This window comes from Malus sylvestris, chromosome 13 (genome assembly GCF_916048215.2).
Source record: "Malus sylvestris chromosome 13, drMalSylv7.2, whole genome shotgun sequence".
Taxonomy (NCBI): domain Eukaryota; kingdom Viridiplantae; phylum Streptophyta; class Magnoliopsida; order Rosales; family Rosaceae; genus Malus; species Malus sylvestris.
This window is the reverse complement of record NC_062272.1, coordinates 18,195,149-18,217,998: the sequence shown is the minus strand read 5'-3', so window position 1 is coordinate 18,217,998 and position 22,850 is coordinate 18,195,149. Positions and strand designations below refer to the sequence as shown.

Below are 22,850 nucleotides of genomic sequence, written 5' to 3'. Positions count from 1 at the left end.
GGCATTTTGATAGCACAACCTTAATTCCACTATGGGAGGGCACAACTTTAAGAAAACTTCTCCCCCTATGGGCCAAAGCATTAAAAAGGGTGATTTCTGGTAAAAAGAAGCACAGCTGTCAAGATAATAAGGCGCGATCGACTGTTACTATCTTGGACATTCGGTACCCTCGCTGGGTCTCCAAGGCTATTTCCTCTGCCCCCTTGTTCTAGCTTTTACCTATTAACAGTAATGCTTACCCACTTGTAATCCACCTTACGCACAAGTAAAGCCAAAGATCATCACCTTTTCTTGTTTGTGAGTAGGTGGTACGGAGGCCCAATGAATGAGGATGGCGGGTGAGAAAAGATAACGAAAAAAAGGCTGAAGAATAAGCCCATTCTAACTATTCTAATCTAAAGGAAGACTCTGAAAGGAAGGTTTGAGGGGAGAGCAGGCTCGACCAGCCTTCGTTCCTTGTTGTGAGCCTCACTAGCGCTCTGAACCATCTGTTTTTTTTTTTTTTTTTGAAGGCTACCTTCTTCTTGGTTCCTTCCCAAATGGTAATTCATTCGTAGAGGTCGTAGACCATAACGCTCCTTAAAAGAGGGACCTGCTTCCTTAGCACCTACCCCAAGCCAAGCGCACACCTAGCTCACACCTTATTAGAACTAAAGGAAGTTGCTCCACAAAGAAGGCTTCATGGCTCTCCCAGCTCGCAATTCCTAATGTGGTTGGTTTTATTTATTTACCCTGTTGGTTTACTGGGGTTGATGACCTAGCAACGAGCTAAGGGTAAAGGTTCTGATGCGAAGCTTTCTCGGTTGCCCTAAGTTGATAGATGTTCCTCCATTACATCATTAGATCGAATGGGAAAACTCATATGTAAAGGTGGACTTCGGATAGACGCGATAAAGATGTTAATAAAAGCATCTGTACCGAGATGCAGATATACCGATGGTTAGACGGCTAACGAACATCCTATAAAAGAAGTTTATTTCATGAGGCTAACTCGTAGCGTTCTTGCCACTCCCAGCAAAGCTTCACACCCAATCACTAGTAATATGTAAAAAGCCGTCTCCCACTGATAGTTCTGCAAACTCATTGTTAAGCTAGGTGTGTGACCCCTAGTTCTCTGTCGTCTCAACCGTGTTTCTCTGTATAAAGAGATGTACTGGATCCGTCACCATATACATTGAGCTCTGTGTTTCTCTGTGAAAAGATGTTGATTTATTCTTTATGATTTGATGGGAATTTTTTAGGGTTTTGGGAGGCTTTAGTTTGAAAAAATATTATAGCACCAGTACTTTACATACGTATTGGAAGGGCCGCAGTAGATATTGATCCTGCAGCCTTCAGCACAACCGCGTGTTGCAATTGCATGTTTAGTCCTCTGCGTTAAATATATAATTCTATCTAATTGTAAGTTAAAATTCGACCATTCCAGAATTCACTGAAACTTCAGATTAACCATATTAACAATAGGGTTGCAGAATTGATTCATTCATTATAACAATCAAGATTAGCGTTCGCGCTTAGGGTTTAGAGATGTTAACATTATCAAATCTCGTTTACAATACAAATAGTCATTGCTTAAAATCTATATTAGACTCAAATCCGAATCTCCTCTCCGTAGTTTGATTAAAAGGCTTAGACCTAGCCTTACACAACGACATATACAAAACTACCCCAGAGACCATAACATTGCCCTCTGAAAGAACCGACACCAAGTTCGAAACTTAGAAAAACGTTACACAAGTAAGAATAAATCAATCTGCAACTGGGTAACTGGGTAACTGGGCAACTCCCAAACTCATCCCAACCACTTAGACCATGCTTGTATTGAGTTGAGCTTTTGGGTATTTTAACAAAAATTAATAAGTTGAATTTACAGCTCAAAACCCCTGCCGAAATTTACTCATAAAATTCTTAATACTACTAGGTATTTGGGTAGCACAACATTTGATCATCTTCAAAAAGAAAGAAAAAACACTAAATTACACTAACACTGCTTGGTTCCGCTTTTCATCCTTACCTTTATACACACAAAAATAAAAAAAATAAAAACCTCAATAAAATCATGAATAAAAATTTCTACCCATGTAAAGTATATTATTTTCCAAACTAAAGCCTCCCAAAACCCTAAAAAATTCCCATCAACATCTTTTCACAGAGAAACACAGAGCTCAATGTATATGGTGACGGATCCAGTACATCTCTTTATACAGAAAAACACGGTTGAGACGACGGAGAGAGAGAATCTGACAGACTTCTGAGTTTTGATCTCGACCGTGATTTCTCTGTATAAAAGAATGGAATGAACCCTAAAACATGATGCCGCCGTCACAAGCTCAGGACTTGAGTACGGTTTCTCTATCTATCTATAGCGAGGAAAGGGCTGATGTAATCTCAGTATTTATAGCCCAAAAGATGCTCCACGTCCCTCTTTTCCTGCGTGCTCTCGACGTAAACAAAGCCCTAGTCAAACTCAAGGCCGAAGAAATCCACCGCCACTAAACATGAGTTGGAAGGTACGGGGCTTCTTACACTCATGTGCTTAAATAAAAGGCCCAAAAGCCTTTTTTTTTTTTCTTTTTTTTTTTCACAAGTGCTATACTAAAATGAATCGAAATCTTCTCTCAAACTATGTGTTCAAAGTCCGAGAATTTGAAGATCTGGACCATTAAATAGAGACAGATTCAACCTTTAGTTTGTGTGAGGTGAGTTAGTGAATGGGCTAATGTGGCCGCATAATTTAAAATGAGAGGTCTGAATCTTTTAATCCTTAGGCAACGTACACAAAAATTTAGACAGGATCTCAACTCTACTTAAATAGATGATTGAGTTAAGCAGCTAATGTGTCAATCATAATTTAAAATTGAACTCTTCATTTATGAAAGTCGAAAATGTATTATGTTACTCGTGAGTGAAGAGTAGGACTTCTAAACCGTAATCATAAGAGAAACTCTAATTAATCTAATATCGAAGGTATCCAATGACAGGGATCAAAATCCTTGAATACAAACTCCTAGTAAATAAACATGCCATGCTAATTAAAGGGCGGTGCTATTCACATACATTGTTACCTCTTACACACCCTTTTCAATTTTCAATCGTCAATCGAATAAATTGAAAAAAAAAAAAGAACAAAAAATAAAGGTTAACAATGAGTGCTTAAAAAATAAGAACGGGTGTCCAGATAACACTGCCCCTAATCAAATAATCTTAATAAACATTCCACTGCAAGTCCATAGCTCAAATGGCTAGTACAATTTACACATTGCAGGTAGTAGTTCAGGTCAGTGTTCGATCCCCTCCGCTATCCCTTGTACAGAAAAGATTTCTTTTAAAAATAAAAAATCGACCAACCTTTTTTCGCATAGGGTCAGTAATTTGTAGTAACGTGATGCTATGCAAGATCCAGGGATGATTGCAAACTCAAAACATGCCAAATCAAGTTTGTCCAAAGGCTAAAATGTGGTTCAAATAAAATTACTTCAAATGTCAAGATCAACATGTATAATACGATTTAAGGTGCAGAAAATCTGCTTAATGCTAGAGTGAGACTAACTATACTCAAAAGTGTAAGGGCAACTTCCCAGTGAGGATTCTAAACCACCGGCAACCAAATACAGTGAGGTGCAAGATAAACCCCGCTGAAACAACCCGGATACAAAATACACAATATGGCTTTACGATTGATGAAGTTGTTTTGTCCAGTCAAAAGGTGACCAATCTTGATCGAAGCTCTTAACCGCTTGCTTCTGTGCCTCCACTGTCTCATGTCTTCGTCGGCGATACATGTCTTCCTCAGGCAATTGTAGCATGCCTCTTATGACATTCAGCCCAAGACTGCTGTTGAACTGCTGCTCGTCATCAATAACGTGCACAAACCCTTTATTCAGACCAAACTCCACATGAAAGTACGGAAAGTCCTTTGGAATTGACCCACGCAAGCCCTTCACGCTTGTATCGATTAGTCTTTTCGCATTGTGTTGGCTCCACTCATCTTCAGCTTCATCAATTGCCTGAGAGAAAGTTTATACATTTATTTAGTTCAAATGAGCAGACAAATTAAAATCACAGATTGTAAATTCAACATTATAGATTAAAATGTACATAAGCATTCAATTCAGAATATTTTAAAACATAACAATTGAGAACCTAATAAAATCTATGCGAACGTGTTTGAATATATCTAGACACTGGGCATGCACTTGTATATGTATCCAAATTTACTTGCACAGATATGTCGCATGAAATAACGTCACAAGTTCCCAGAAAAAGGGAATAGGTCATGAGTATTTTTTTCCAGAAATAATGAGCAAAGACATTTCAAAACAAGCAGAGCAGAAAATCAATGCTTTTAAAATGAAAACAAGAACATAATCCTTACCTTTTTAAAATATAGAGGAGCCTCTTTGGCAATTTCATGGGGTATAGGGATACACTCGACTATGCAGTGGTGGCGTTGTTGAGCCAACCCCATCACAGTTTCAAGAAAAACTACTTCCTTCTCTTTCTTTGCAAACATCATAATAAGGCATTTCTTGAAATTTCGAATTTCTTGCCACACGTCATCGTCAACAGTTCTTGTGGAAGGCACATGCTGTTAAGAATTATATAGATCAGAATCAAATACACATCAACAAAAGCATTTAAAATATGACAAAAGGAGCGAACTAAAATTACATCCCCCAGTAATCAAATCGACTTGGATGTTTCACATTCACCTGAAAAGGGTTCCAATAATAACTGTTTTTTTTCATTGGAGTTGAAGATGGTAAACAAAAGCATGAAATCTGGCTTTCTGGAACTTTAAAGTAAAGTAGGCTTTCTGGAACTTTAAAGTAAAGTACGAATGACTCGTGCTCATTATCAAATGACTACTGCAACAAAAAGGTAAGAGAAGAAACTAATTTAAGCTCACCTGCATTGGTATAATACAACAATGACCAGGCACAACAGGCTGCTGATGTGGCAACATCAAATACGTGAAATTTGCAATGGCCACAACAAGATGCGCTGGCCTCCTCTGATTTTCAAAGCAAAAGAGACATCTCTCCTGCTGCGTTGCGAATCGAGTTGCAAAACTGTTGTTCTGGGTGACTTTCTGATCACTACCCTGCTTCTTCTTGGACTTTTTTCTTGGAGTGTCATCATAGTCATATTCATCATCTGCCTGACCAGATATACTGTACTTTTTGTTCTGGGTTATCCTTTGAGCTAGATGCATATCAGCATCCTCCTCCTTTTTCTTCTGGCGAAGAGCCATTTCCTGCATAACATGTCTACATAAAAGGCAATCTGATTAGAACACCAATAATTATGTGAGGGAAAAAACAAATCACACCGTGCACATGAAATCAATCAACAAATGAACACTCCTTGACAGGATTTCCATAACGAATCCTAGAAGAGTTGGCCCGTGTTGTATGTTACAAATTCTACTATACACTACAGTTCTTGTACTTGTCTACAGAAATGGAAAAAGCACGCAGGATAAAACAAGAACTGAACGCTCATTTCAAGAACTGCAAAAGACCCATTTGCCATTACAAATACTACTTTCCTCCACACTTCCTTTTTATAACTTCAAGAATCAGTCCACAATTGTATCTTATTTACAGCAGAAAGCATTAGACAATACAACAACAACAACAACAAAGCCTTTTCCCACTAAGTGGGATCTACTATATGAATCTTAGAATGCCATTGCGCTAGGTTCTGTGTCATGTCTTTCGTTAGATCCAAGTACTCTAAGTCTTTTCTTAGAGTCTCTTCCAAAGTTTTCCTAGGTCTTCCTCTATCCCTTCGACCCTGGACCTCTGTCCCGTAGTCGCATCTTCTAACAGTATGTTGGGTTTTCTCCAGCCCTTGATTAGTTGTCCTAAGTCTATTGGGAATTAATAGTCTTAGAGGATTAAATTGTTTTCCCAATTGGAGTTGTTTACCCAATTGGAGTTAGTTTCTCAATTGGAGTAGGATTCATAACTAGATTCTAATTAGGATTAATAATCCCTATTGAAGAAGACCTTTATTATGTCTATATAAAGGGGCTATTGTACTAGTTTTGAGAAGGGAGCAAAACAATAAATTGTATACCACTCAAGGGATTAGAGTGAGAGAATATTGTAAAGTGTGTGCGAGAGAAAAGAAAAGAGAGTGTATTTCTTGTTCTTGTTCTTTAGGTTTTTCGTCAGGTCCTAATTCTAGAGATTTGGCAAGATTATTGGTTGTACTCATTATTGATTTAGTGAAAGATTGTTGTTGCTGCCCCGTGGACGTAGGCACATATTGCCGAACCACATAAACTCTTGGTGTTATTTATCTTGGTTATTTGTTTTTCGATTTCCGGAGTTTGTTCTTGTTTTTCCCATTCTTAAACGCGATATTCTCAACACAGTAGGCCTTCTTTGCACATGTCCAAACCACCGTAACCGATTTTGTCTCATCTTTCCTTCAATTTCGGCTACTCCTACTTTGCCTTGGATATCCTCATTCCTAATCTTATCCTTTCTCGTGTGCCCACACATCAAACGAAGCATCCTCATCTCCGCTACACCCATTTTATGTATGTGTTGATGCTTCACCGCCCAACATTCCGTGCCATACAGCATCGTTGGTCTTATTGTCGTCCTATAAAATTTTCCCTTGAGCTTCAGGGGCATACGGCAATCACACAACACGCCAGATGCACTCTTCCACTTCATCCATCCAGCTTGTATCCTATAGTTGAGGTCTACATCTAATTTCTCCGTTCTTTTGCAAGATAGATCCTAGGTAGCGAATGTAGTCGCTCTTTGGTACTTCCTGATCTCCGATCTTCACCCCTAACTCATTTGGGCCTCCATTTGCACTGAACTTGCACTCCATATATAGGGGAAAATAGGGGAAAATACAAAATAAGAATATGCAACATTACCTGCTTGTGCTCCGTTCATTTCTTGGTCTCATAAAATTATCTCCACTAGCCTGCTTTGCCTTTCTGTTTTCTACTTCTTCCTATTAGCAAAAAGAAAAAATCAATTAATCACTGAAATAAAAAATCGTGGTATACGAATAATAAGTTGTCCGCATTCTATGTGCTAAACAAGTGGGCAGTGTTATAAACTAATAATCATAAGAAAGATTTTAATATCGCAATACAGAGAAGCATAGGCATCTCTGTAGAACTAAATAGATGCATGCAAAAAATGGTAGGGACACAACCCAAGCAAAAGTGTTAAGGATTTTGTGAAGTTGAAAAAAGAAAACAGCAAACAAAGGACAGCAAATTCCCTAAACAAGATGAACCAAAGTAGCCCTAACTGCAGAAGAGTATTTTCCACTGCATTAGAAGTTAGATAACCTCTATCCTAAGTTGCTCAATAAACCGGGTGGTAATTTAAGTTGTTGTGGATAATGTGGAGAACAGACTACAGACAATTCAATCTACTAACATTAGCATATAGGATAAAAAGCTGTTCATATTACTTGGGAGAGAGAGAGAGGATATTGCAAGCTTCTTACCAGAAGTTCCCCAGCTTCTTCCAGCTTTCCTTTCATACGAAGTTGAAACGCCTTAGCTGCCAACTGGTTCGCATTCAATTCATGAAATGCGGCACTTGCTTCACTTGGCTTGCTAGTGTCTGCTATATTTTCACAAGTGGGACTACTAAAATCATCAGTTCGCTTACGAAGAACGTCAGACATGAAGCTTCCATCATTTGAAAACTGATTTAAGTTAGCAACTGCCTCCGCCAAAAGACTAGAATCCTGAGTAGAAACATCTCGCCTTTTCCAAGATAAAGAATCTTGAATTTTAGGCTCCCTCCATTTAGGAAGTCCACAAGATACATCCTTCAGGTAGTGCCGACTAGTGTCCTAGAAATCAAATTCACGTAGCATTTAAGAAACACAAATATTAATTATAAACTAAAGAACAAGGTCAATAACAGTTGAATTTCAAAGTAAAGCATTTTCGAAAAACTGAGTGCCCTCCCATATACCTTTTTATTATCCATGTCACTTTGATTGCTGGAATCTGGTTGGTGTTCCTCACTCAACCCTTTCTGTCTACTTTTTATGGCATGTAGATGAGCACGAGATTGGGCAGCTTTATTAGATGCAACGGAGACGGTCAGTTCACCAAGAGAACCCCAACGCTCTCCAACAACCTGTATAAAAAAATAAGGATCAGATCCCAAAGAAGATACCAAAACCAAAAAGATCAGGTAGCTTAACATGTAAGATGGGACTGTGCAGCGGGCTTTGGGTAAATTAGCAGAAGTGAGTTCTATACCAATTTATTCCCCCACCCCCTCACATTGTATAAAAAAATTTTAAAAAAATAAATAAACTGGAATTACACCCATTCTTGGCCTCTCACCAAAATATTCCTATGGGAGGGAAAGTAAACTTATTCCGGGAAAGAAATACTAATCCAAAATAAAACAGGAAATTAAATCTAATCCCAATAAAACTGGAAATAATCCTAATTTATACTATTAATTAAGAGGACCCACTTTGTCAACCAAAGAGGGTAAATTACTATTAAACCCCCCTTTAAGCTTAGTAAGTTGTATAAACAAATTTAAGTTTAGCGGTTATTTAGTAATATCACTAGCATGCCCCTCCTATTGTTTCTCTCTCACCCTTAAACTTCTCTTTTGCAAGTTACTCCCTACCATGACATGCATCACACGTGCCCTTCTGCCTAGTCCTTACAAAAAGTAGGAAATCAGAAGAATAAAAACCTTAGATATTAAAATACTAAAGGGAACTATTATTGGCACTCCAAAAATCTAATTGTGCACTCCTCATGAGAGTACTTTTCTTTCTAAATATAGAAAGTTTGGAGTACACAATTAGATTTTTGAAGTGCCAATAACAATTCCTATACTACAACCCTAGATATTAAAATACTAAAAACATAGAGAATATAAGACTAGAAAACCATGCAGAATTAGGGCACCCTCCACTTTGTTTACGCATCAGCATACCTCCTGGAGCCTTCGTCCTTCTCGAGTCGCCTGCTCTTTTGCACGCTTCAGAGCTTTTAGTTTCCAACTTGCACCCCCATCCCCAACAACTGAGGAAGATAAAAGTTTGTTTCCAGTAGCTTCAGGTTCATCTGTATCTTCCGGATAACCAGATCCGTCATCCTTTAAATGTGGATTTAACTCCCTGGGATTGACCTTTATCTAAAACACAGGAAAGATAAAATGTAGTCAGCAAACCATATACTCGTAAAAAGAAGTCGGGAATCATTTTTTATTTTCAGTTGTAGGTTAAAACTCTTTGCAGTTAATTTCAGTAATTTGGCTTGTGTCCATTTTAGTCTTCGAACTCTAAAGTGTGGCACTTAGCCTCCTAAAGAAAAAATCGTCAGTTTAGTTGGGTTAAACCTGATCTACACCCATAAGCCAATGGGTTAAACCTGTACCTTTTCCTGTGCCATCTCTGACCCACACCAACCAAAACAAACATGAACTTATTTGCCACATAATGGAAACTTTATGGCCTAGTTGTAACTCCAATTTAGTAGAACTAGAAAGGTAAATTCTAGCTTTACTAGGTGAAAAAGCATACCTCATCAGTCGGAGTTTCCTTTGGCTGCTCCTTGACAGTCACAGTAGGGGTTCTATCTGTTTTTCCTTCAGGTCTAAGCATCCACTCTAAGCCAAATTCCTTCCTTGCAATTTCCCCATCTTTCAAACGCCCAGCTCCTCTATCACCATCTACATCGACAAAAAGAATGTGAATTTGTAAAGACCATGTGATTAAATAATATATATTTTAAAAGAATGGCTTAGAATACCTACCAGAAATTTCTTCATCCTCCATGACTCCTCGACTCATACGCTTACTCTTTTTCTTTCTATCTTTTTTACTTCCTTTTTTGCGCTTTTCTTTCCTATCAGAACAACTGTCACTGTCCTTACCATCAGAAGCAGAGGAAGAGTGATCCTCTGATGCATATTCTTTCCTGCCATTCTTCGATCTCTTCTTTGAGCTATAACTGACCTTATCCTCTGAAATACCCTCATTACTTCTCTTACCTTTTTTCCTACTCTGACTCTTCCTTCTACCTCGGTCGGAACTTCCCTCACTTTCAACACCCGAAGAATATGATGATGATGTTGAATACTCGTCCGACGAATACCACTTGTTTTTGGACCCCTTCTTTATTTTATCAAGCTCTTCACCATCTGAACTACCATATTGAGAACTCTTCTTTTCCTTCCTACGCTTATTCACCTTACTACTCGACCTCTTCTTCTGTTTTTGTTTTTCTTTCCCAGGAGCGCTCAGATTCTCATCCTGTTACCAACAACATAAACTATTAAGCTACTCTCTAAAATAACAAATTAAACAACAGAATGAACAAAGGATAGGATTTACCTTATCAATCTGATCTCGGGGTATGATCTTTACTCCAGCAAGCATTTTTTTTACTAACTGCCACCAATATGGTCAAGGTATGTACAATCAAACAATCAGCATCCTGCAGACAACCACAAACAAAAAAGCTAGATATGTTGCTCTCCAAAGATGAAAAATAAAAAATAACGTCACCCTCTAAATAATTCTGGGGATAAACTAACTTGAAAACTTTGATTTAGCCTTTCATCCTTCATTTCATATTGTAAGTAACACTTAATTTACTCTGAATTTAGATAATGAGCTTCTTTTCCCTCCAAAATAATATTTTTCATAAATGATGTGGAATATTTGCAGGTACCTATATAAAAATTCTTGATGGTTCACTAGGGAAAAGGAAAAAGGTTAATCGTTCACATGGTGGGTTTTGATGAGAAACCCATATGATCCGATTCCTGAGTAAGCAAAGCTCCAATGATATTCAACCCTTCTTAAGATAAATCAATCTTGAAAAACATAAGTCCTAAATATCATAGAACACCACTACACTTCGGTAAAAGATGATAGTTTGATTGTTGGGACAACCGATCACATTAGTTAAAAATCTTCCTAGTAGCGCCAGGTTGTTTCCCAAAGCTCAAAGCACTCTACGTTTCATACAAAAGTTACTTCCTTCAATTTCAACTCATTTTCACTGAACTCATGAATGCTTATTACTCTTTCGTTAAACCAAAAAGCAAACCTTCCAGGAACAATTTGAACCAAGCCGCCGCAATTTAAACCAAAAAGCAAGCTTAAAACTAAGGGCAATTTTTATGCAACATATAAGAATCTAATATCAATGAAGGCATAAGTTGGAAAAGATGAAAAAGAACGAAGAGGGTTGATGCAGGCACTATAAAAGTACAAGAGAGGAAGGATACCCAAAACCCATAACAAATCACAGTCAAAATTAGTGTTATTGCAAACCCTAAATTCAAAATGTTTCTCTAGTTTTCCATATTTTCTCATCAAACAAACAAACAAATTCGTATAAAATCAGAAAAGTAAAATTACCAGCAGCAGCGTGCTACGTGGCTCGTATGACAGCGTTCCTCCGCCCGCAACAGCGTCGAGGTTGCTTTCGGCGGCGATGAGAGGCGGGCACCGGACCAATAGTCGGGTTCTGAAAGGATCAGCTATTCCTAATTCGCAGCAGATATCGCCGACGAAAGAGTTTGAGGTGGTTCTGAAGAACCCTGAAGAGAAAATAAACAGGGAGTAATCTTACCAGTCGGAGTAAACGTGGATGTCGATTTGGATTTGGATTTGGATCATGTGGATTTGGATTTGTTTAACAAGGATGATAGGCGCGCTCGCCCACGGCCTACCCTCCAGAGAAAACCAAAAGACAGCTGCTGGATCACCGTTATCTTATTTCTCCACCATGTTATATTTACATCTCTTATAAAAATTAAAAAATTAAAATACTTTTTCTTCACTTAAGTAGCCTTTTATCATAGTGATGAAAAAGGTTTTCAGTCGTTACATGACGACGTGAATTTAAATTTTGTCGATTACTAATCTAACATCTCATGTAACAAAATATATTGTTTGACAAAAAAAAATTGTTATATCCCCACCCACTTTTATTTCTAAAAAAATTGGGGTCTTCTAATCTTCACCATGAGGTACACGTTTGGTCGGAATTGAAAATAGAGAAGCTTACTCAAGTAAATCATCTCTCGAGCTTGAACCCCTCGGCCTTTTTTTCGTAAGGAACACATGTATGTGGGTTATGCTAGATTTATGAAGATTGCTTTCTGAAATTCCATTTAAGATGGCAGATAGTTAAAGAGGTGGGTTTTGATTTGGGCAACCAAAATCCTAGGGATAAAAAAAAAATTAGTAATTATTCCAAAAAAAAAAAACAAAACAAAACCGTAGGCGTGGATTTAAAAGAAGAGCACGAATTCTAAAGCAAAACAAGACAAAAAAAATCTCAATTCATATTCCCTGAGGAACAAACCAAGAACAATTTAGTTAGAAAAATACAAAAAAGCATCGAAACGCTGGAGTTTACTAAGAAACAAGACTATGAACAGAATCTGAAATTGTCCGACGCATAAGCATGGCGGCACTGCTTACCAGCTTCAATTTTCATCAAGCTCCACAATCTCTCTAGTTATAATAGTAGATCCTACAATGGATTTCAACTATTGTATACGAGCAATGAACAGAGTAGCCCATTCTAAACACCATGGTTCACAATATCTTTCCCAATTTGTTGCTACAAAAGGAATTGGATGACCTGATTTCAAGAACACATGCATAAAAGTATAACTTAATTAAACTAGACTACGAGAAATTTATAACTTAAACTTAAAGTAAATGCATTCAATCCTTATAAGATCACCTGCAAAAATTTCCAACAATAAATCCTTATATCCATACCTGCATAAAATGATGATTGGTGAATTCGATGGCAATCTCCTTACGTGCTGCTAGTGGTATAGGTGTTGTTCTAAGACGTAAAAATGTAAGACATTGTACATCTGACAGGTGGATAAGTACCACACCATAACATGATGCAATAATATGGCCCATGTCAGGTATAGTCATCCACCGATCAATGTTTGCATGAGTTTCAAAATATCTCAATGCATGCTTCAACTCATGGACCCTATTTTTAGACCCATATAGCTTGGAGTAACAAGTAACAACTTGAGTAAGTCTCTAACTCTTGTAATAAATCTTTCTGCTCTTGGACCCATCCATTCTCATTATAACCCAATAATGATGCAATTACTCTAAAACCGCAATGTCCATCAACTGCCACATCTTACAAGAATAATGTATAACCTCAATGCTACTGGAAATGCATTAGTTAACTCAATCGGCTTAATTGAACGAGCGCGATGCACCTTTTCTTTTAGTCGCCTATTTTGTTTTGAACTCATTTCAGGACAAATACCATCAAGTGAATAACTTCCTTGCTCCGATTCCACAACCTCAAACAATGATGGATCACTACGAGTAGATTTATCTGTCTTTTTACTTGACCTACCTTTAGTCTTGGTTGTCACGGATGGTTCAACAAGTGAAGTAGTTTGTGGTAATACTAACTCCATAAGTTTCCTCTTAAGGACCATTCTTGTTGTTGCATCATATTCTATCCAAACAACTCCATCTTTGCATCATAACCGTACTTTGCTGCATTTCTTATAGGTGTACACTTCATGTCAAGTTTCCTCCAATGAAGATCAATGCTCTCAAGTGGAATAAGTCGACCATCTCTCATGTATCTAACAATCTCATGAGCACATGGTAATCCATGACTGTCTCGTAAAACACAACCACATGCCTCAGAGTCAATACCATTCATTTTGGACAACTTGTACTCCTTTAAGACCATATATAGTGCACTAATTGAGACAAAGCCACAAAATTTCATGAATATGAATGTCTAAAATCATGATGCACCACTATCAAACTTTTCTATAAAAAAAAAAGCCTTGATTTCAGTGTGCTGCAACCTAAGCAGAGTATGCATACTTTCCCATGATGTCTCAAATGTTCCTTGGCTACTTCCAAGATGTCTTTTTAATTTGGCATGTGAAGACTTAGCCCTATTAAAGTAACAAGGATTTAGCAATCTCACTAGAAAATGAAAATGAAAATAAAGTAACAAGTGATAAATGCTTACCTATTTGAGGTTGTATTCCCAAAGTGCATAAATTTATCGATCCATGCTGCAACAAACCTTTCTTTATATGGATTCAACCAAGTATTTATCACATATTGAAGCATCTCATGTACATACTAAACTCATTGCATAGTTGTCATGTCTGCCTTATGAAAGGGAAATTTTATTTGAACTCATCTAACACCCAACTTACTTTCTTCACCCATATTGTTTTTTATTAAAGAATTATTATCTCTTTAAACCCAAATTTATTACCTAAACTACCATCTCAAACCCATTTCAAAATGTAAAATTATCTTTACACCTATTCCCTTTATAAAATAACATCTCTAATTGAATGTTATTATTCTTCAAAGAGGTGTCCTTTGCCCCTCTATAATTGCATATGCCATATAGGACTAGTATTTCCATGGTTGCTTTTTTTCTTTCTGCTACCACAACCCATCCATGGACTTAGGATCTAAGAGATCATTCCATAGACTTGAATTTGCCAAGAGAATGTTACGGAAGCCCCAATTCAGTCCTTTTTAAATCGAGCATTTTCATGTACTTTTTAAGAAACTTTGAAGTGGCATAGGGATGAGTGTTTTGCTGCTATGTTAATAAACAAATAAACAAATTGGAGCTATTTCGAATAAAAAAGGTGCAAGACATGTCACCCACTAATTCGTGGTTAAGGTTGAGCAATCTTTATTTGCACCAAGAATCAAGTTTTATGTCTTCGTAGTACTAATCAAAAGTCATTGCACTGGTGTTTTAGGGCGCATACAGACGGCAGAGAAAAACAAATACAATATAATATAAAAAAATATGAAATTTAATCCAAAGAAGAAGCAAACAAACAAAATTTTCATAAATCAAGTCATACCTTAGTTTGAGGATTAAAAACTTCAAAATCACCATCCATCAATAGAAAAGCTTGTTTTTCTCTATCAGAGCTATTAAGGTTTTAGTCGAAATGAACGTAGGATAAACAAATGGTGATTCTAGGGTTTAATTATAGTATGTGGGTCTATTGATAAATTTGATTTTTATTATTAATTTCATTTTGTACTTAATAGTAATTATGGAATAAGGTAAAATAGACAATTAACATTTAAAATTTAAGTTGGGTGTAGAAAGAGGTTAGATGGGTTTAAATAAAATTTCTCCTTATGAAATCGGCTTTAGTAGAAAATGCAACCATTGTATTCCATTTCTCCAAAATCTATCACAATCTTCCTTGGACTTATAATTTTTTGAACTTGGCTAGCACGTTCTTATTGATGTGCCATCTACATAATAAATGCTTACTTGTACCAAATATAAGTTCAATGGCCCTCAACAAAGTCATTTCTCTATCTATTACAATAACATCAGGCATAACAATACCATCCATGAGTCCTCGCAATATAATCAAGACCCAAACGTAATTATCTTCTCGTTATGCAGAAAGGTAAACAAAACCAACAAAAATTGTCATATCATTTGACGTAACTCCAACATTTCTAACAATGGCATATGATACCAATTGGTATTGTACGTACAATCCATAATCAAAGTATGTGGAAATGCATGTAACAATTCCAAACAAGTCCAAAATAGTATTAGTTTTTGGCAACTCCTATGCCACTCAATGTACCAACGCTCAGATAACTTACTCATCAATTATTGCATTTGGGACCTCCCACCTTTCTCCAAAAGCCTCAAACATTGACATGCATTATAAATTGTCCTTAGTGTAGATACATTTCATTTGTTTCTTCATTTCAGTGTAGTCAAAATCTCATTTGGTTACACCAAACTTTTAGACAGATCAATCAATAACAAAGTCTTTTCCGATGATAATCTACCAGGAAATGAATGACCCTCAAAATGGTCTGTTGTTGTGTGATTATGCACTCCAATAACTACTGTCAATATCCAATCATCATCAGTTGGTAGATTTTTACCCCTTAATTGAAACGGCATCCACATTTTTTCATTCCAGAATTCCTTCTATCCTCATCCTTTATGTCTTTTTTTGTGAATTCGACTTACATATTGTCCATTCCTTTCACAACCCAATGTAAGTCTAGGGCTCCTGTTATCTTTTCTACCTTGAATAAATCGTAACGTCACAATAACAAAACCATTGACCTTCCTAACTTCTCAAGCCCATTGTATTAATTCTTCTCTACTCTTGAATAACTACATACCAAAATTGCACAATATGAATAAACATACAAGAGTATAAGTAAATCAATTGTGTAGTCAAGCAAATATTACCTTATTTGTAGTAAATTCACTAGTACAGTCCACCATATGTGTAGATGCTGAATTATTACCAAATTCATCTACCTGCTGCAAACGAATTCCACCATATGTAAATAAATGGGCATTACAGCAAGACGAAAATAGTGCTAATTAAGAAAGGGATTTGAGTTTAGGTTTAGGAGACCGCATCAAATTGGACGATTATCAGTTTCAGTTGCGTCAAACATGCCTTACCTGAATTATTACCCTAACCTAATGAAAATGAATTCCAGGAATTCCCATAGGAAAACGTTCTAACCTAATGGAAATTCAAATAAAAAGCCACAAAGCTAAGCTTCAATTGTATGATGTCAACAAATCAAGATGACTCACACATAAAATTATTCTTTGACCTCTTTGGCGGGAACATAATCATCTACTTTTTCCATAGAAACGTCGTTTTCTAAGTTCATTCCTTTTGCTTTCTTTGAATGATTTTGCTTTCTTTGAATAGAAGGAGATGGGAATGATGAGTTAGGGTTTGAGGGAGACAAATCGTCTAAACATAGCGTGAGAGTTATCACGCTTAAACTTTTTTTTTTTATTTTTTTATAAAAAAAAGGGTTAATCTCAATTTACTACCCTAAAGTTTCTTGGTTTTCAACATTTGGTACATGAAGTTTTTTTCATCCCAGGGTGATACATAAAGTTATAATTTTGGGACACTTTCATACATCTATTAAGGTTGCTGTTAAGTTTTCCGTTAACTGCTGACGTGGCATCCACGTGGACAATGACTCGACGCCATGTGGACATTAAAAAAAACTAAATAAAAAATAAAAAATTTGGGCGTCTGCACCCACCCTTCTCCCTCACCCTTTCCAACCCCACTCCTTTCTCTCTTCTGCACCCACCCCTCCCCCTCCCTCTTCGACTCCACCCACTTTATTTCTCTCTCTCTCTCTCTCCCACATCTCTCTCCATCAATGGCCTCCCTATTCAACTCTATCGTAGTTGGAGGTAGTAGATCCCGGAATATTATTCCCAGTAAAGGGCAATCCGTTTAGCCTAAAAAATGACTTCCTCCCGTCGTCATTTTGGTCATAGTCATCGGAATCCCTAAAATCGTCACTGTCACCACCCAAGTCCCTAAAAACCCCTATCACCGATTTCTTAGCATGTGCGACGTCGTTTTGAGAGCTGGGTTGGGGCTTTACATTGGGAGGTGTGTCGTACTCCTCATCGCAGTTGAATATGTGGACGGAGGTGATCTCGGTGTCGGCGAAGCTCACGCGGCGGGAATGTTTCTGTTTGATTCTTAGGGCTACTGTTTCTGGTTCAGTCTTGGAGTTACAGGGCTTATCGGGGTCATCAGAGGCCATTGGAAATGGAAGAATCAGAAAGAGGAATTAGGGAGATTAAGGTTTGCAGTTTGAATTAAGACGGAGTGGTGCACGTACAATCCCTCGCCGCCGTACGCGATTAACTAATGCGAGTAGCTCCTGATGCGAATCGAATTTCGAGCTCCTCACAGCGTTGACGTCCTGGACGAACTTACCTAACCGGTATTAACCAATCTATGGATTTCTCAAGAACACAAAGATCACACAAAAAGAAAAGAAATGGAAGGAAGAATTGTTCTTAGATTTCTTAGTAATGAAGATTTCTTACAAAGCTTACATATTGAATATGAAGGATCAAATGGTTATATATAATAACCAATAACAACCCACAATTACAATTTTACCCTCTAACATCCATACTCAATTACAATATTATCCTCCTTAACAAACTCAATCCCCAACTACCTTTGTAACTAACTTAACTCACATTTACTTGCCATGTGCCATTAGTTAATACTCCCCCCTCAAACGTAGCTGGGAAAGTCCCAAGCTAGGTTTGTGTGTTGATCATTTAGAGCAAGATACATTACTAATTTGACTATGACCACTTGATGCTTCTACACTTGAAAACTTTTGCATTGCTTGTTGACTTTCCTGCAACTTTGAATTGGTAGCTCCCAGATTAAGAGTAATGCAGTGTTTAACAAAGATTGGATTGTGAAGACCCTTAGTAAACACATATGCAACATGTTGTTCAGTTGGTATATAGTGCACAATAAGATCACCTCTCTACCTTTTTCTCTCGAACAAAATGAAAATCGGTATCTAGGTGTTTGATCCTAGAATGAAATACTAGATTGGAGCATAATGCTAGGGCAGAGAGATTATCACAATGAAGTTTGAGAGGTATAGGTATAACTTGACTCATATCTTTGAGTAATGACCTGATCCAATAGACATCAGATGCACATTGAGCTAGAGCTTTGTACTCAGCTTCTGTTGAACTTCTTGAAATTGTAGCTTGTTTCTTTGATTGCCATGACACTAGATTAGATCCCCAAAACACAACAAATCCAATGATAGACCTCTTTGTATTAATATCAGCTGCCCAATCGAAATCAGAATAAACAACAATGTTAAAATTAGGTGCCTTGGTATACTTTAAACCACATTCTAAAATACCCTGCAAATATCTCATGATCCTCTTCACATGTGTAAATCTGTTGGATTAGTCATATATTGACAAACTATATTGACTGAGTAAGCAATATCTGGACGAGTGAAGGTTAGGTACTGAAGTGCTCCCACAAAACTTCTATAATGAGTAGAATCAGCTAAAGGATTGCCTTCAGCCTCAAGTAACTGATAGTGGGGTTTCGATGGTGTTGATGTGGGTTTACAGTTCTCCAATCCTGCTTTCTTGAGTAGCTCTTTGGCATATTTTGATTGTGTAACCAACAATGAACCATCAGAGTTGTATTGGATTTGTAATCCCAAGAAATATGTTAACCTGTCCATATCTTTTAAATCAAATACTTCAGCAAGATTAGTGATAACAGATTGAATCTTTTGTGTGCATGAACATGTGAGAATAATATCGTCTACATACAGAAGAAGTAGAATAACATCCCCATCATCAATCTTCACAAACAAACTAGAATCTGATAATGCTGTTTTGAAACCAAGTGCATGTAAGAAGCTTGTAAATTTTGAATTTCAGGTTATTCGTGCTTGTTTAAGTCCATATAATGACTTAACTAGCTTGCACACATGATTTGGATATGTAGAGTCAACAAATCCTTGTGGTTGCTTCATATATACTTTTTCCTCAATATCACCATGAAATAAAACATTCTTTATATCCAATTGTCTCATTCCAATTAAATTGTGTTGCCAAAGCAAGGACTATTCGTACTGTAGTGTGCCTAACTACTGGACTAAATGTCTCAGAGTAGTCCAAGCCCTCATTTTAACTGAATCCTTGTTGCCACTGAGTCACTGTTGATGCAGCTCTAAAATGTTTTGGTTTTTCAATTTCTTCAATATCAGTAATGAAAGAATAACCACAATGATCCACAGTGTTTATACCATATTTAGGGCCTCGTATTTAGACCTCGTATAAATACTCGGGGGACTTAAATGTAATTATGTAATAAAGGAAGGGGCAAATATGTAATTAGGGGAGGAGCCCTTATTCTATAAAAGGGCCTCCTCACCCTCACAAACAGGGGGATCATTTCTGAGGCCATTTCTGAAGCCTCTCTCACCCTCTCAACGCTCTCACTCTCAGAGCTCTCTCTCTCCCTCACTTCTTAGAGAAATATAATACAATCAGTGTGGACGTAGCCCAAACCTTGGGGTGAACCACGATACATCTTGTGTCATTTACATTTCATGCAGATTCACAGTCGGATTTACGTTGTTCCAAGACCTCCGGTTTTGTGCATCAACATTTGGCGCCGTCTGTGGGAATCAACACGAAAAGCTATGTCAGTTCTCTTTCAATTTTTCATCTCACCACTGTGAGTCTGCAAAAATATGCAAAAACCCAGAAACAAAAAAGATCCAGATCTCAAAATCACTCATCTCTCTCTATGGAAAACACATTGAAGCTAAACAAAAACCCCACTTCTCGATACACAGACACACTTTGTCTGTCTGTCTCTAATCTAATCCCTCAGCAAAAACAAAAAAAAGATCCAGAAGAAAAAGAAAGAGATTCCATCGTCTCAACCATCATCATCATCTGCTCCGCAGCCCCACCAATCCTCCGTCGCACCCCAATCTTTCCATCGTCCTATCGCTGTCGATGTCCGCAACGAAGAAGACGAGATCTTTTTCGCAGCTCCTAGCTCCCGCCGCCTCTGTGAGATCAGACACCCAGAAAAACGACACAAGCACCAGCTTCAGTCCATCAATGCATCTTTGGCATCCCTGATCTCATCGATGTCAAGCTTCTCCAAGTTTCAGGCTCTGGAGATCCATCACAGGAATCGGATCCTCCGAATCATGAACCGGGTTGACTTGGTCATCCAAATCAACGGCCTGGGTTGAATATGGAAGTGAACGAAACCCTGTCGTCGAGCTTCGAATTGGAAGCCCGTGGCTCGCTTCGCCTTGACTCTCCGGCTCCTGAACTCGAACCCTCCGTCGCTGTTTTGGTCGAAGCTTCGAAAACTTGGAATGTACCACTGATGGAGATTTTGTCACCAGCTCCAGCTTCGCTCTTGCTTCCACTCACGACGGTGGATCTGGGTCCATCTCCTTACATGTAGACGGTCAGCATCGTCTACCAGATCGTGGCGCCATCAGATCTGGGCCTCTTCCTCTTCCTGCTTACTATTATAAGGATCTTCAGGCAGTTTGAATTGTTCCAACAATACCAGCAACGACTGACTGCGCTTGTTGGAGCAAAAAAGGTAACACGGCTAGTGAACAGTGCATTTGTGCTCATAACTCTCGGAGGCAATGACTGGGTCAACAACTATTTCATCCAACCTGTCTCCAAGACCATGCCAGTATTTCGTCCCTGCTTTCTCCACTTACCTCACCTCACTCGGAGGCAAAATGAAAGAGAACCAAGCAATGTTACAGAAAATTGAAGTTCTCTTTCTAAATATCAACAGCAAACCAAGCAAACTGCCTTGAAGCGTGAAGGGAGTACCAGCCTTGCTTATTTCTTCTCTAGCCAGAAATTGAGTAGTGGTAGCAGCGACGAAGATGTTGGTGAGCATGAGGAGTTAGAGGAGAAATTTAATTTGCTTGATGGTTGGACAAGAAGAAGGCAACATGAGATCAATCCAGGCAGAGCTTCGTTTGATCAGAGAGATCCTATCAAAACAGTTGAAATCAACCCTTCTCGACCTTACTCTTATTCGAGTACCCCGAATTCCAATTCTAGAATCAAAAGATCAGATCAATATAATTATCAGAGCCACTATCTACAATATAATTATCAACAACAAAGAAGCTCTGAGAGTTGCAAACAAAACACAGAGAGGAATTAAAGACATCCATGGCTTGTGCAACGACAAGACCCACCTTTTCTTTCCACCTCTCAACCATTTTCCCCTCAAAACCCCACAAGTTGTCTGCAAACTCCATTGATGTGTCAAAGGAAGACAAAAACTCCATTGATGTGTCAAAGGATATCCCACTTCAGACGAACCCACATCGCCATCGATCACAGCCTTGCAGACCACTGACTTGCCGCGGCCTTCGATCCAGTCGAATCAACAGGGAGGAGAAAGATAGAGAGAAAGAGAGAGAGCGGAGGATTTCAGAATTTCCATTAATGATCGATGTCGAAGATGAAGCACCTACTGCGAAAACTTCACATCGGCGACGGGCTTAATGAGCGCCAGAAACTTGCTGAGACTGACAGCTATGGTGTCACCATTGGGTCTCGTGCTCCCTACCAGCTTCAAAACTGCCACCACTGAACACAGATCTGGAGGGAAGACTTACTGGGTCAGATTCCAGCTCTCGGTTTTGCCCGAAGGCCGGGTTCTAGATTTGGGTTCGAGTCCGACGTCCAGGTCCGGGTTGTATACGAGAGAAGGGCTTACTCGTGCGGTGTTTGGCAACACGATCACGTGGAGATCATCGCCAACGATCAGGGTAACAGGACGACGCCGTCTGTTGTGGCTTTTACCGACACCGCAAGTCTGATCGACGATGCGACCAAGAACCAAGTCGCGATGAACCCACGACCACGGCTTGCTCCACCGCTGCTCCACCTAATTCAAATTGGTTGCTCTCCCTCTCTCTCTCTCTCCATGTCGCTTGATCTCTCTCTGTTTGTTGAAAAATGCAAGAAAATGACTGGTTGTCTCTAGTAGCTGTGCACAGCGGCGCATGGTTGCTTTCGGTGGTTTTCTACTTTGGTGCCAGATTAGGTTTTGACAAGACTGAAAGCACAGAGACAGAGACAGAGGCAAAGGTGTGGTGGAAAACAGGAAGAAGATAAGTTTTCTTACAAAATTCCTATTATTATTCTCCTTTGTGTTGTCTGCCATAAGCCAAAAGGAAAAGAAAAACAAAAGAGAGGGATCCACTAGTCCTACTCCCTGGTCACTTGATTATAATATATTTCAAGCTGTTAGGTACTTGATCAAAAAAGGAAAAGAAAAAAAAAGATCATGGCGTTAGGAGAATATTTCAGAAAGCAGCAGAAAAACACTGCAAAAGTAAGGAATCAACACCCCACCCGAATGATGTAATTTATTATCTTTCGGAGATATCTGTATAAACCCCATCAGAGG

General features: G+C 38.3%; 1 protein-coding gene across 3 annotated transcripts; it reads right to left on the bottom strand.

Moving 5' to 3' along the window:
* Window positions 1–3,437: 3,437 nt before the first annotated feature.
* LOC126595721 (uncharacterized) lies at window positions 3,438–11,768 on the bottom strand. Of its 3 annotated transcripts, none has more exons than XM_050262026.1 (12): window positions 11,615–11,768; window positions 11,401–11,528; window positions 10,366–10,468; window positions 9,786–10,284; window positions 9,553–9,701; window positions 8,964–9,164; window positions 7,971–8,138; window positions 7,492–7,845; window positions 6,905–6,984; window positions 4,910–5,270; window positions 4,376–4,588; window positions 3,438–4,007 (listed from the first exon to the last, which is right to left on the bottom strand). In XM_050262026.1, the coding sequence occupies exons 3-12, from the start codon at window positions 10,408–10,410 to the stop codon at window positions 3,672–3,674; spliced, it is 2,406 nt and encodes an 801-aa protein (XP_050117983.1). In that variant the 5' UTR covers window positions 10,411–10,468; window positions 11,401–11,528; window positions 11,615–11,768; the 3' UTR covers window positions 3,438–3,671. The 3 variants fall into 3 exon arrangements, with proteins under 3 accessions (XP_050117983.1, XP_050117984.1, XP_050117982.1); XM_050262027.1 differs by having other exon boundaries at window positions 11,401–11,509; window positions 11,615–11,766; XM_050262025.1 differs by having other exon boundaries at window positions 11,401–11,767.
* Window positions 11,769–22,850: the final 11,082 nt, after the last annotated feature.

What these genes read in the sequence shown, in the direction of transcription:
- LOC126595721 (XM_050262026.1), bottom strand. Translation starts at nt 10,410, where the DNA reads ATGCTTGCTGGAGTAAAGATCATACCCCGAGATCAGATTGATAAG. An exon ending in AATGAACGGAGCACAAGCAG is followed by an intron (nt 5,271 to 6,904) that starts GTAATGTTGCAT and finishes CCTTTTATGTAG; the next exon opens with ACATGTTATGCAGGAAATGG. An exon ending in CTCCTCTATATTTTAAAAAG is followed by an intron (nt 4,008 to 4,375) that starts GTAAGGATTATG and finishes ACTTTCTCTCAG; the next exon opens with GCAATTGATGAAGCTGAAGA.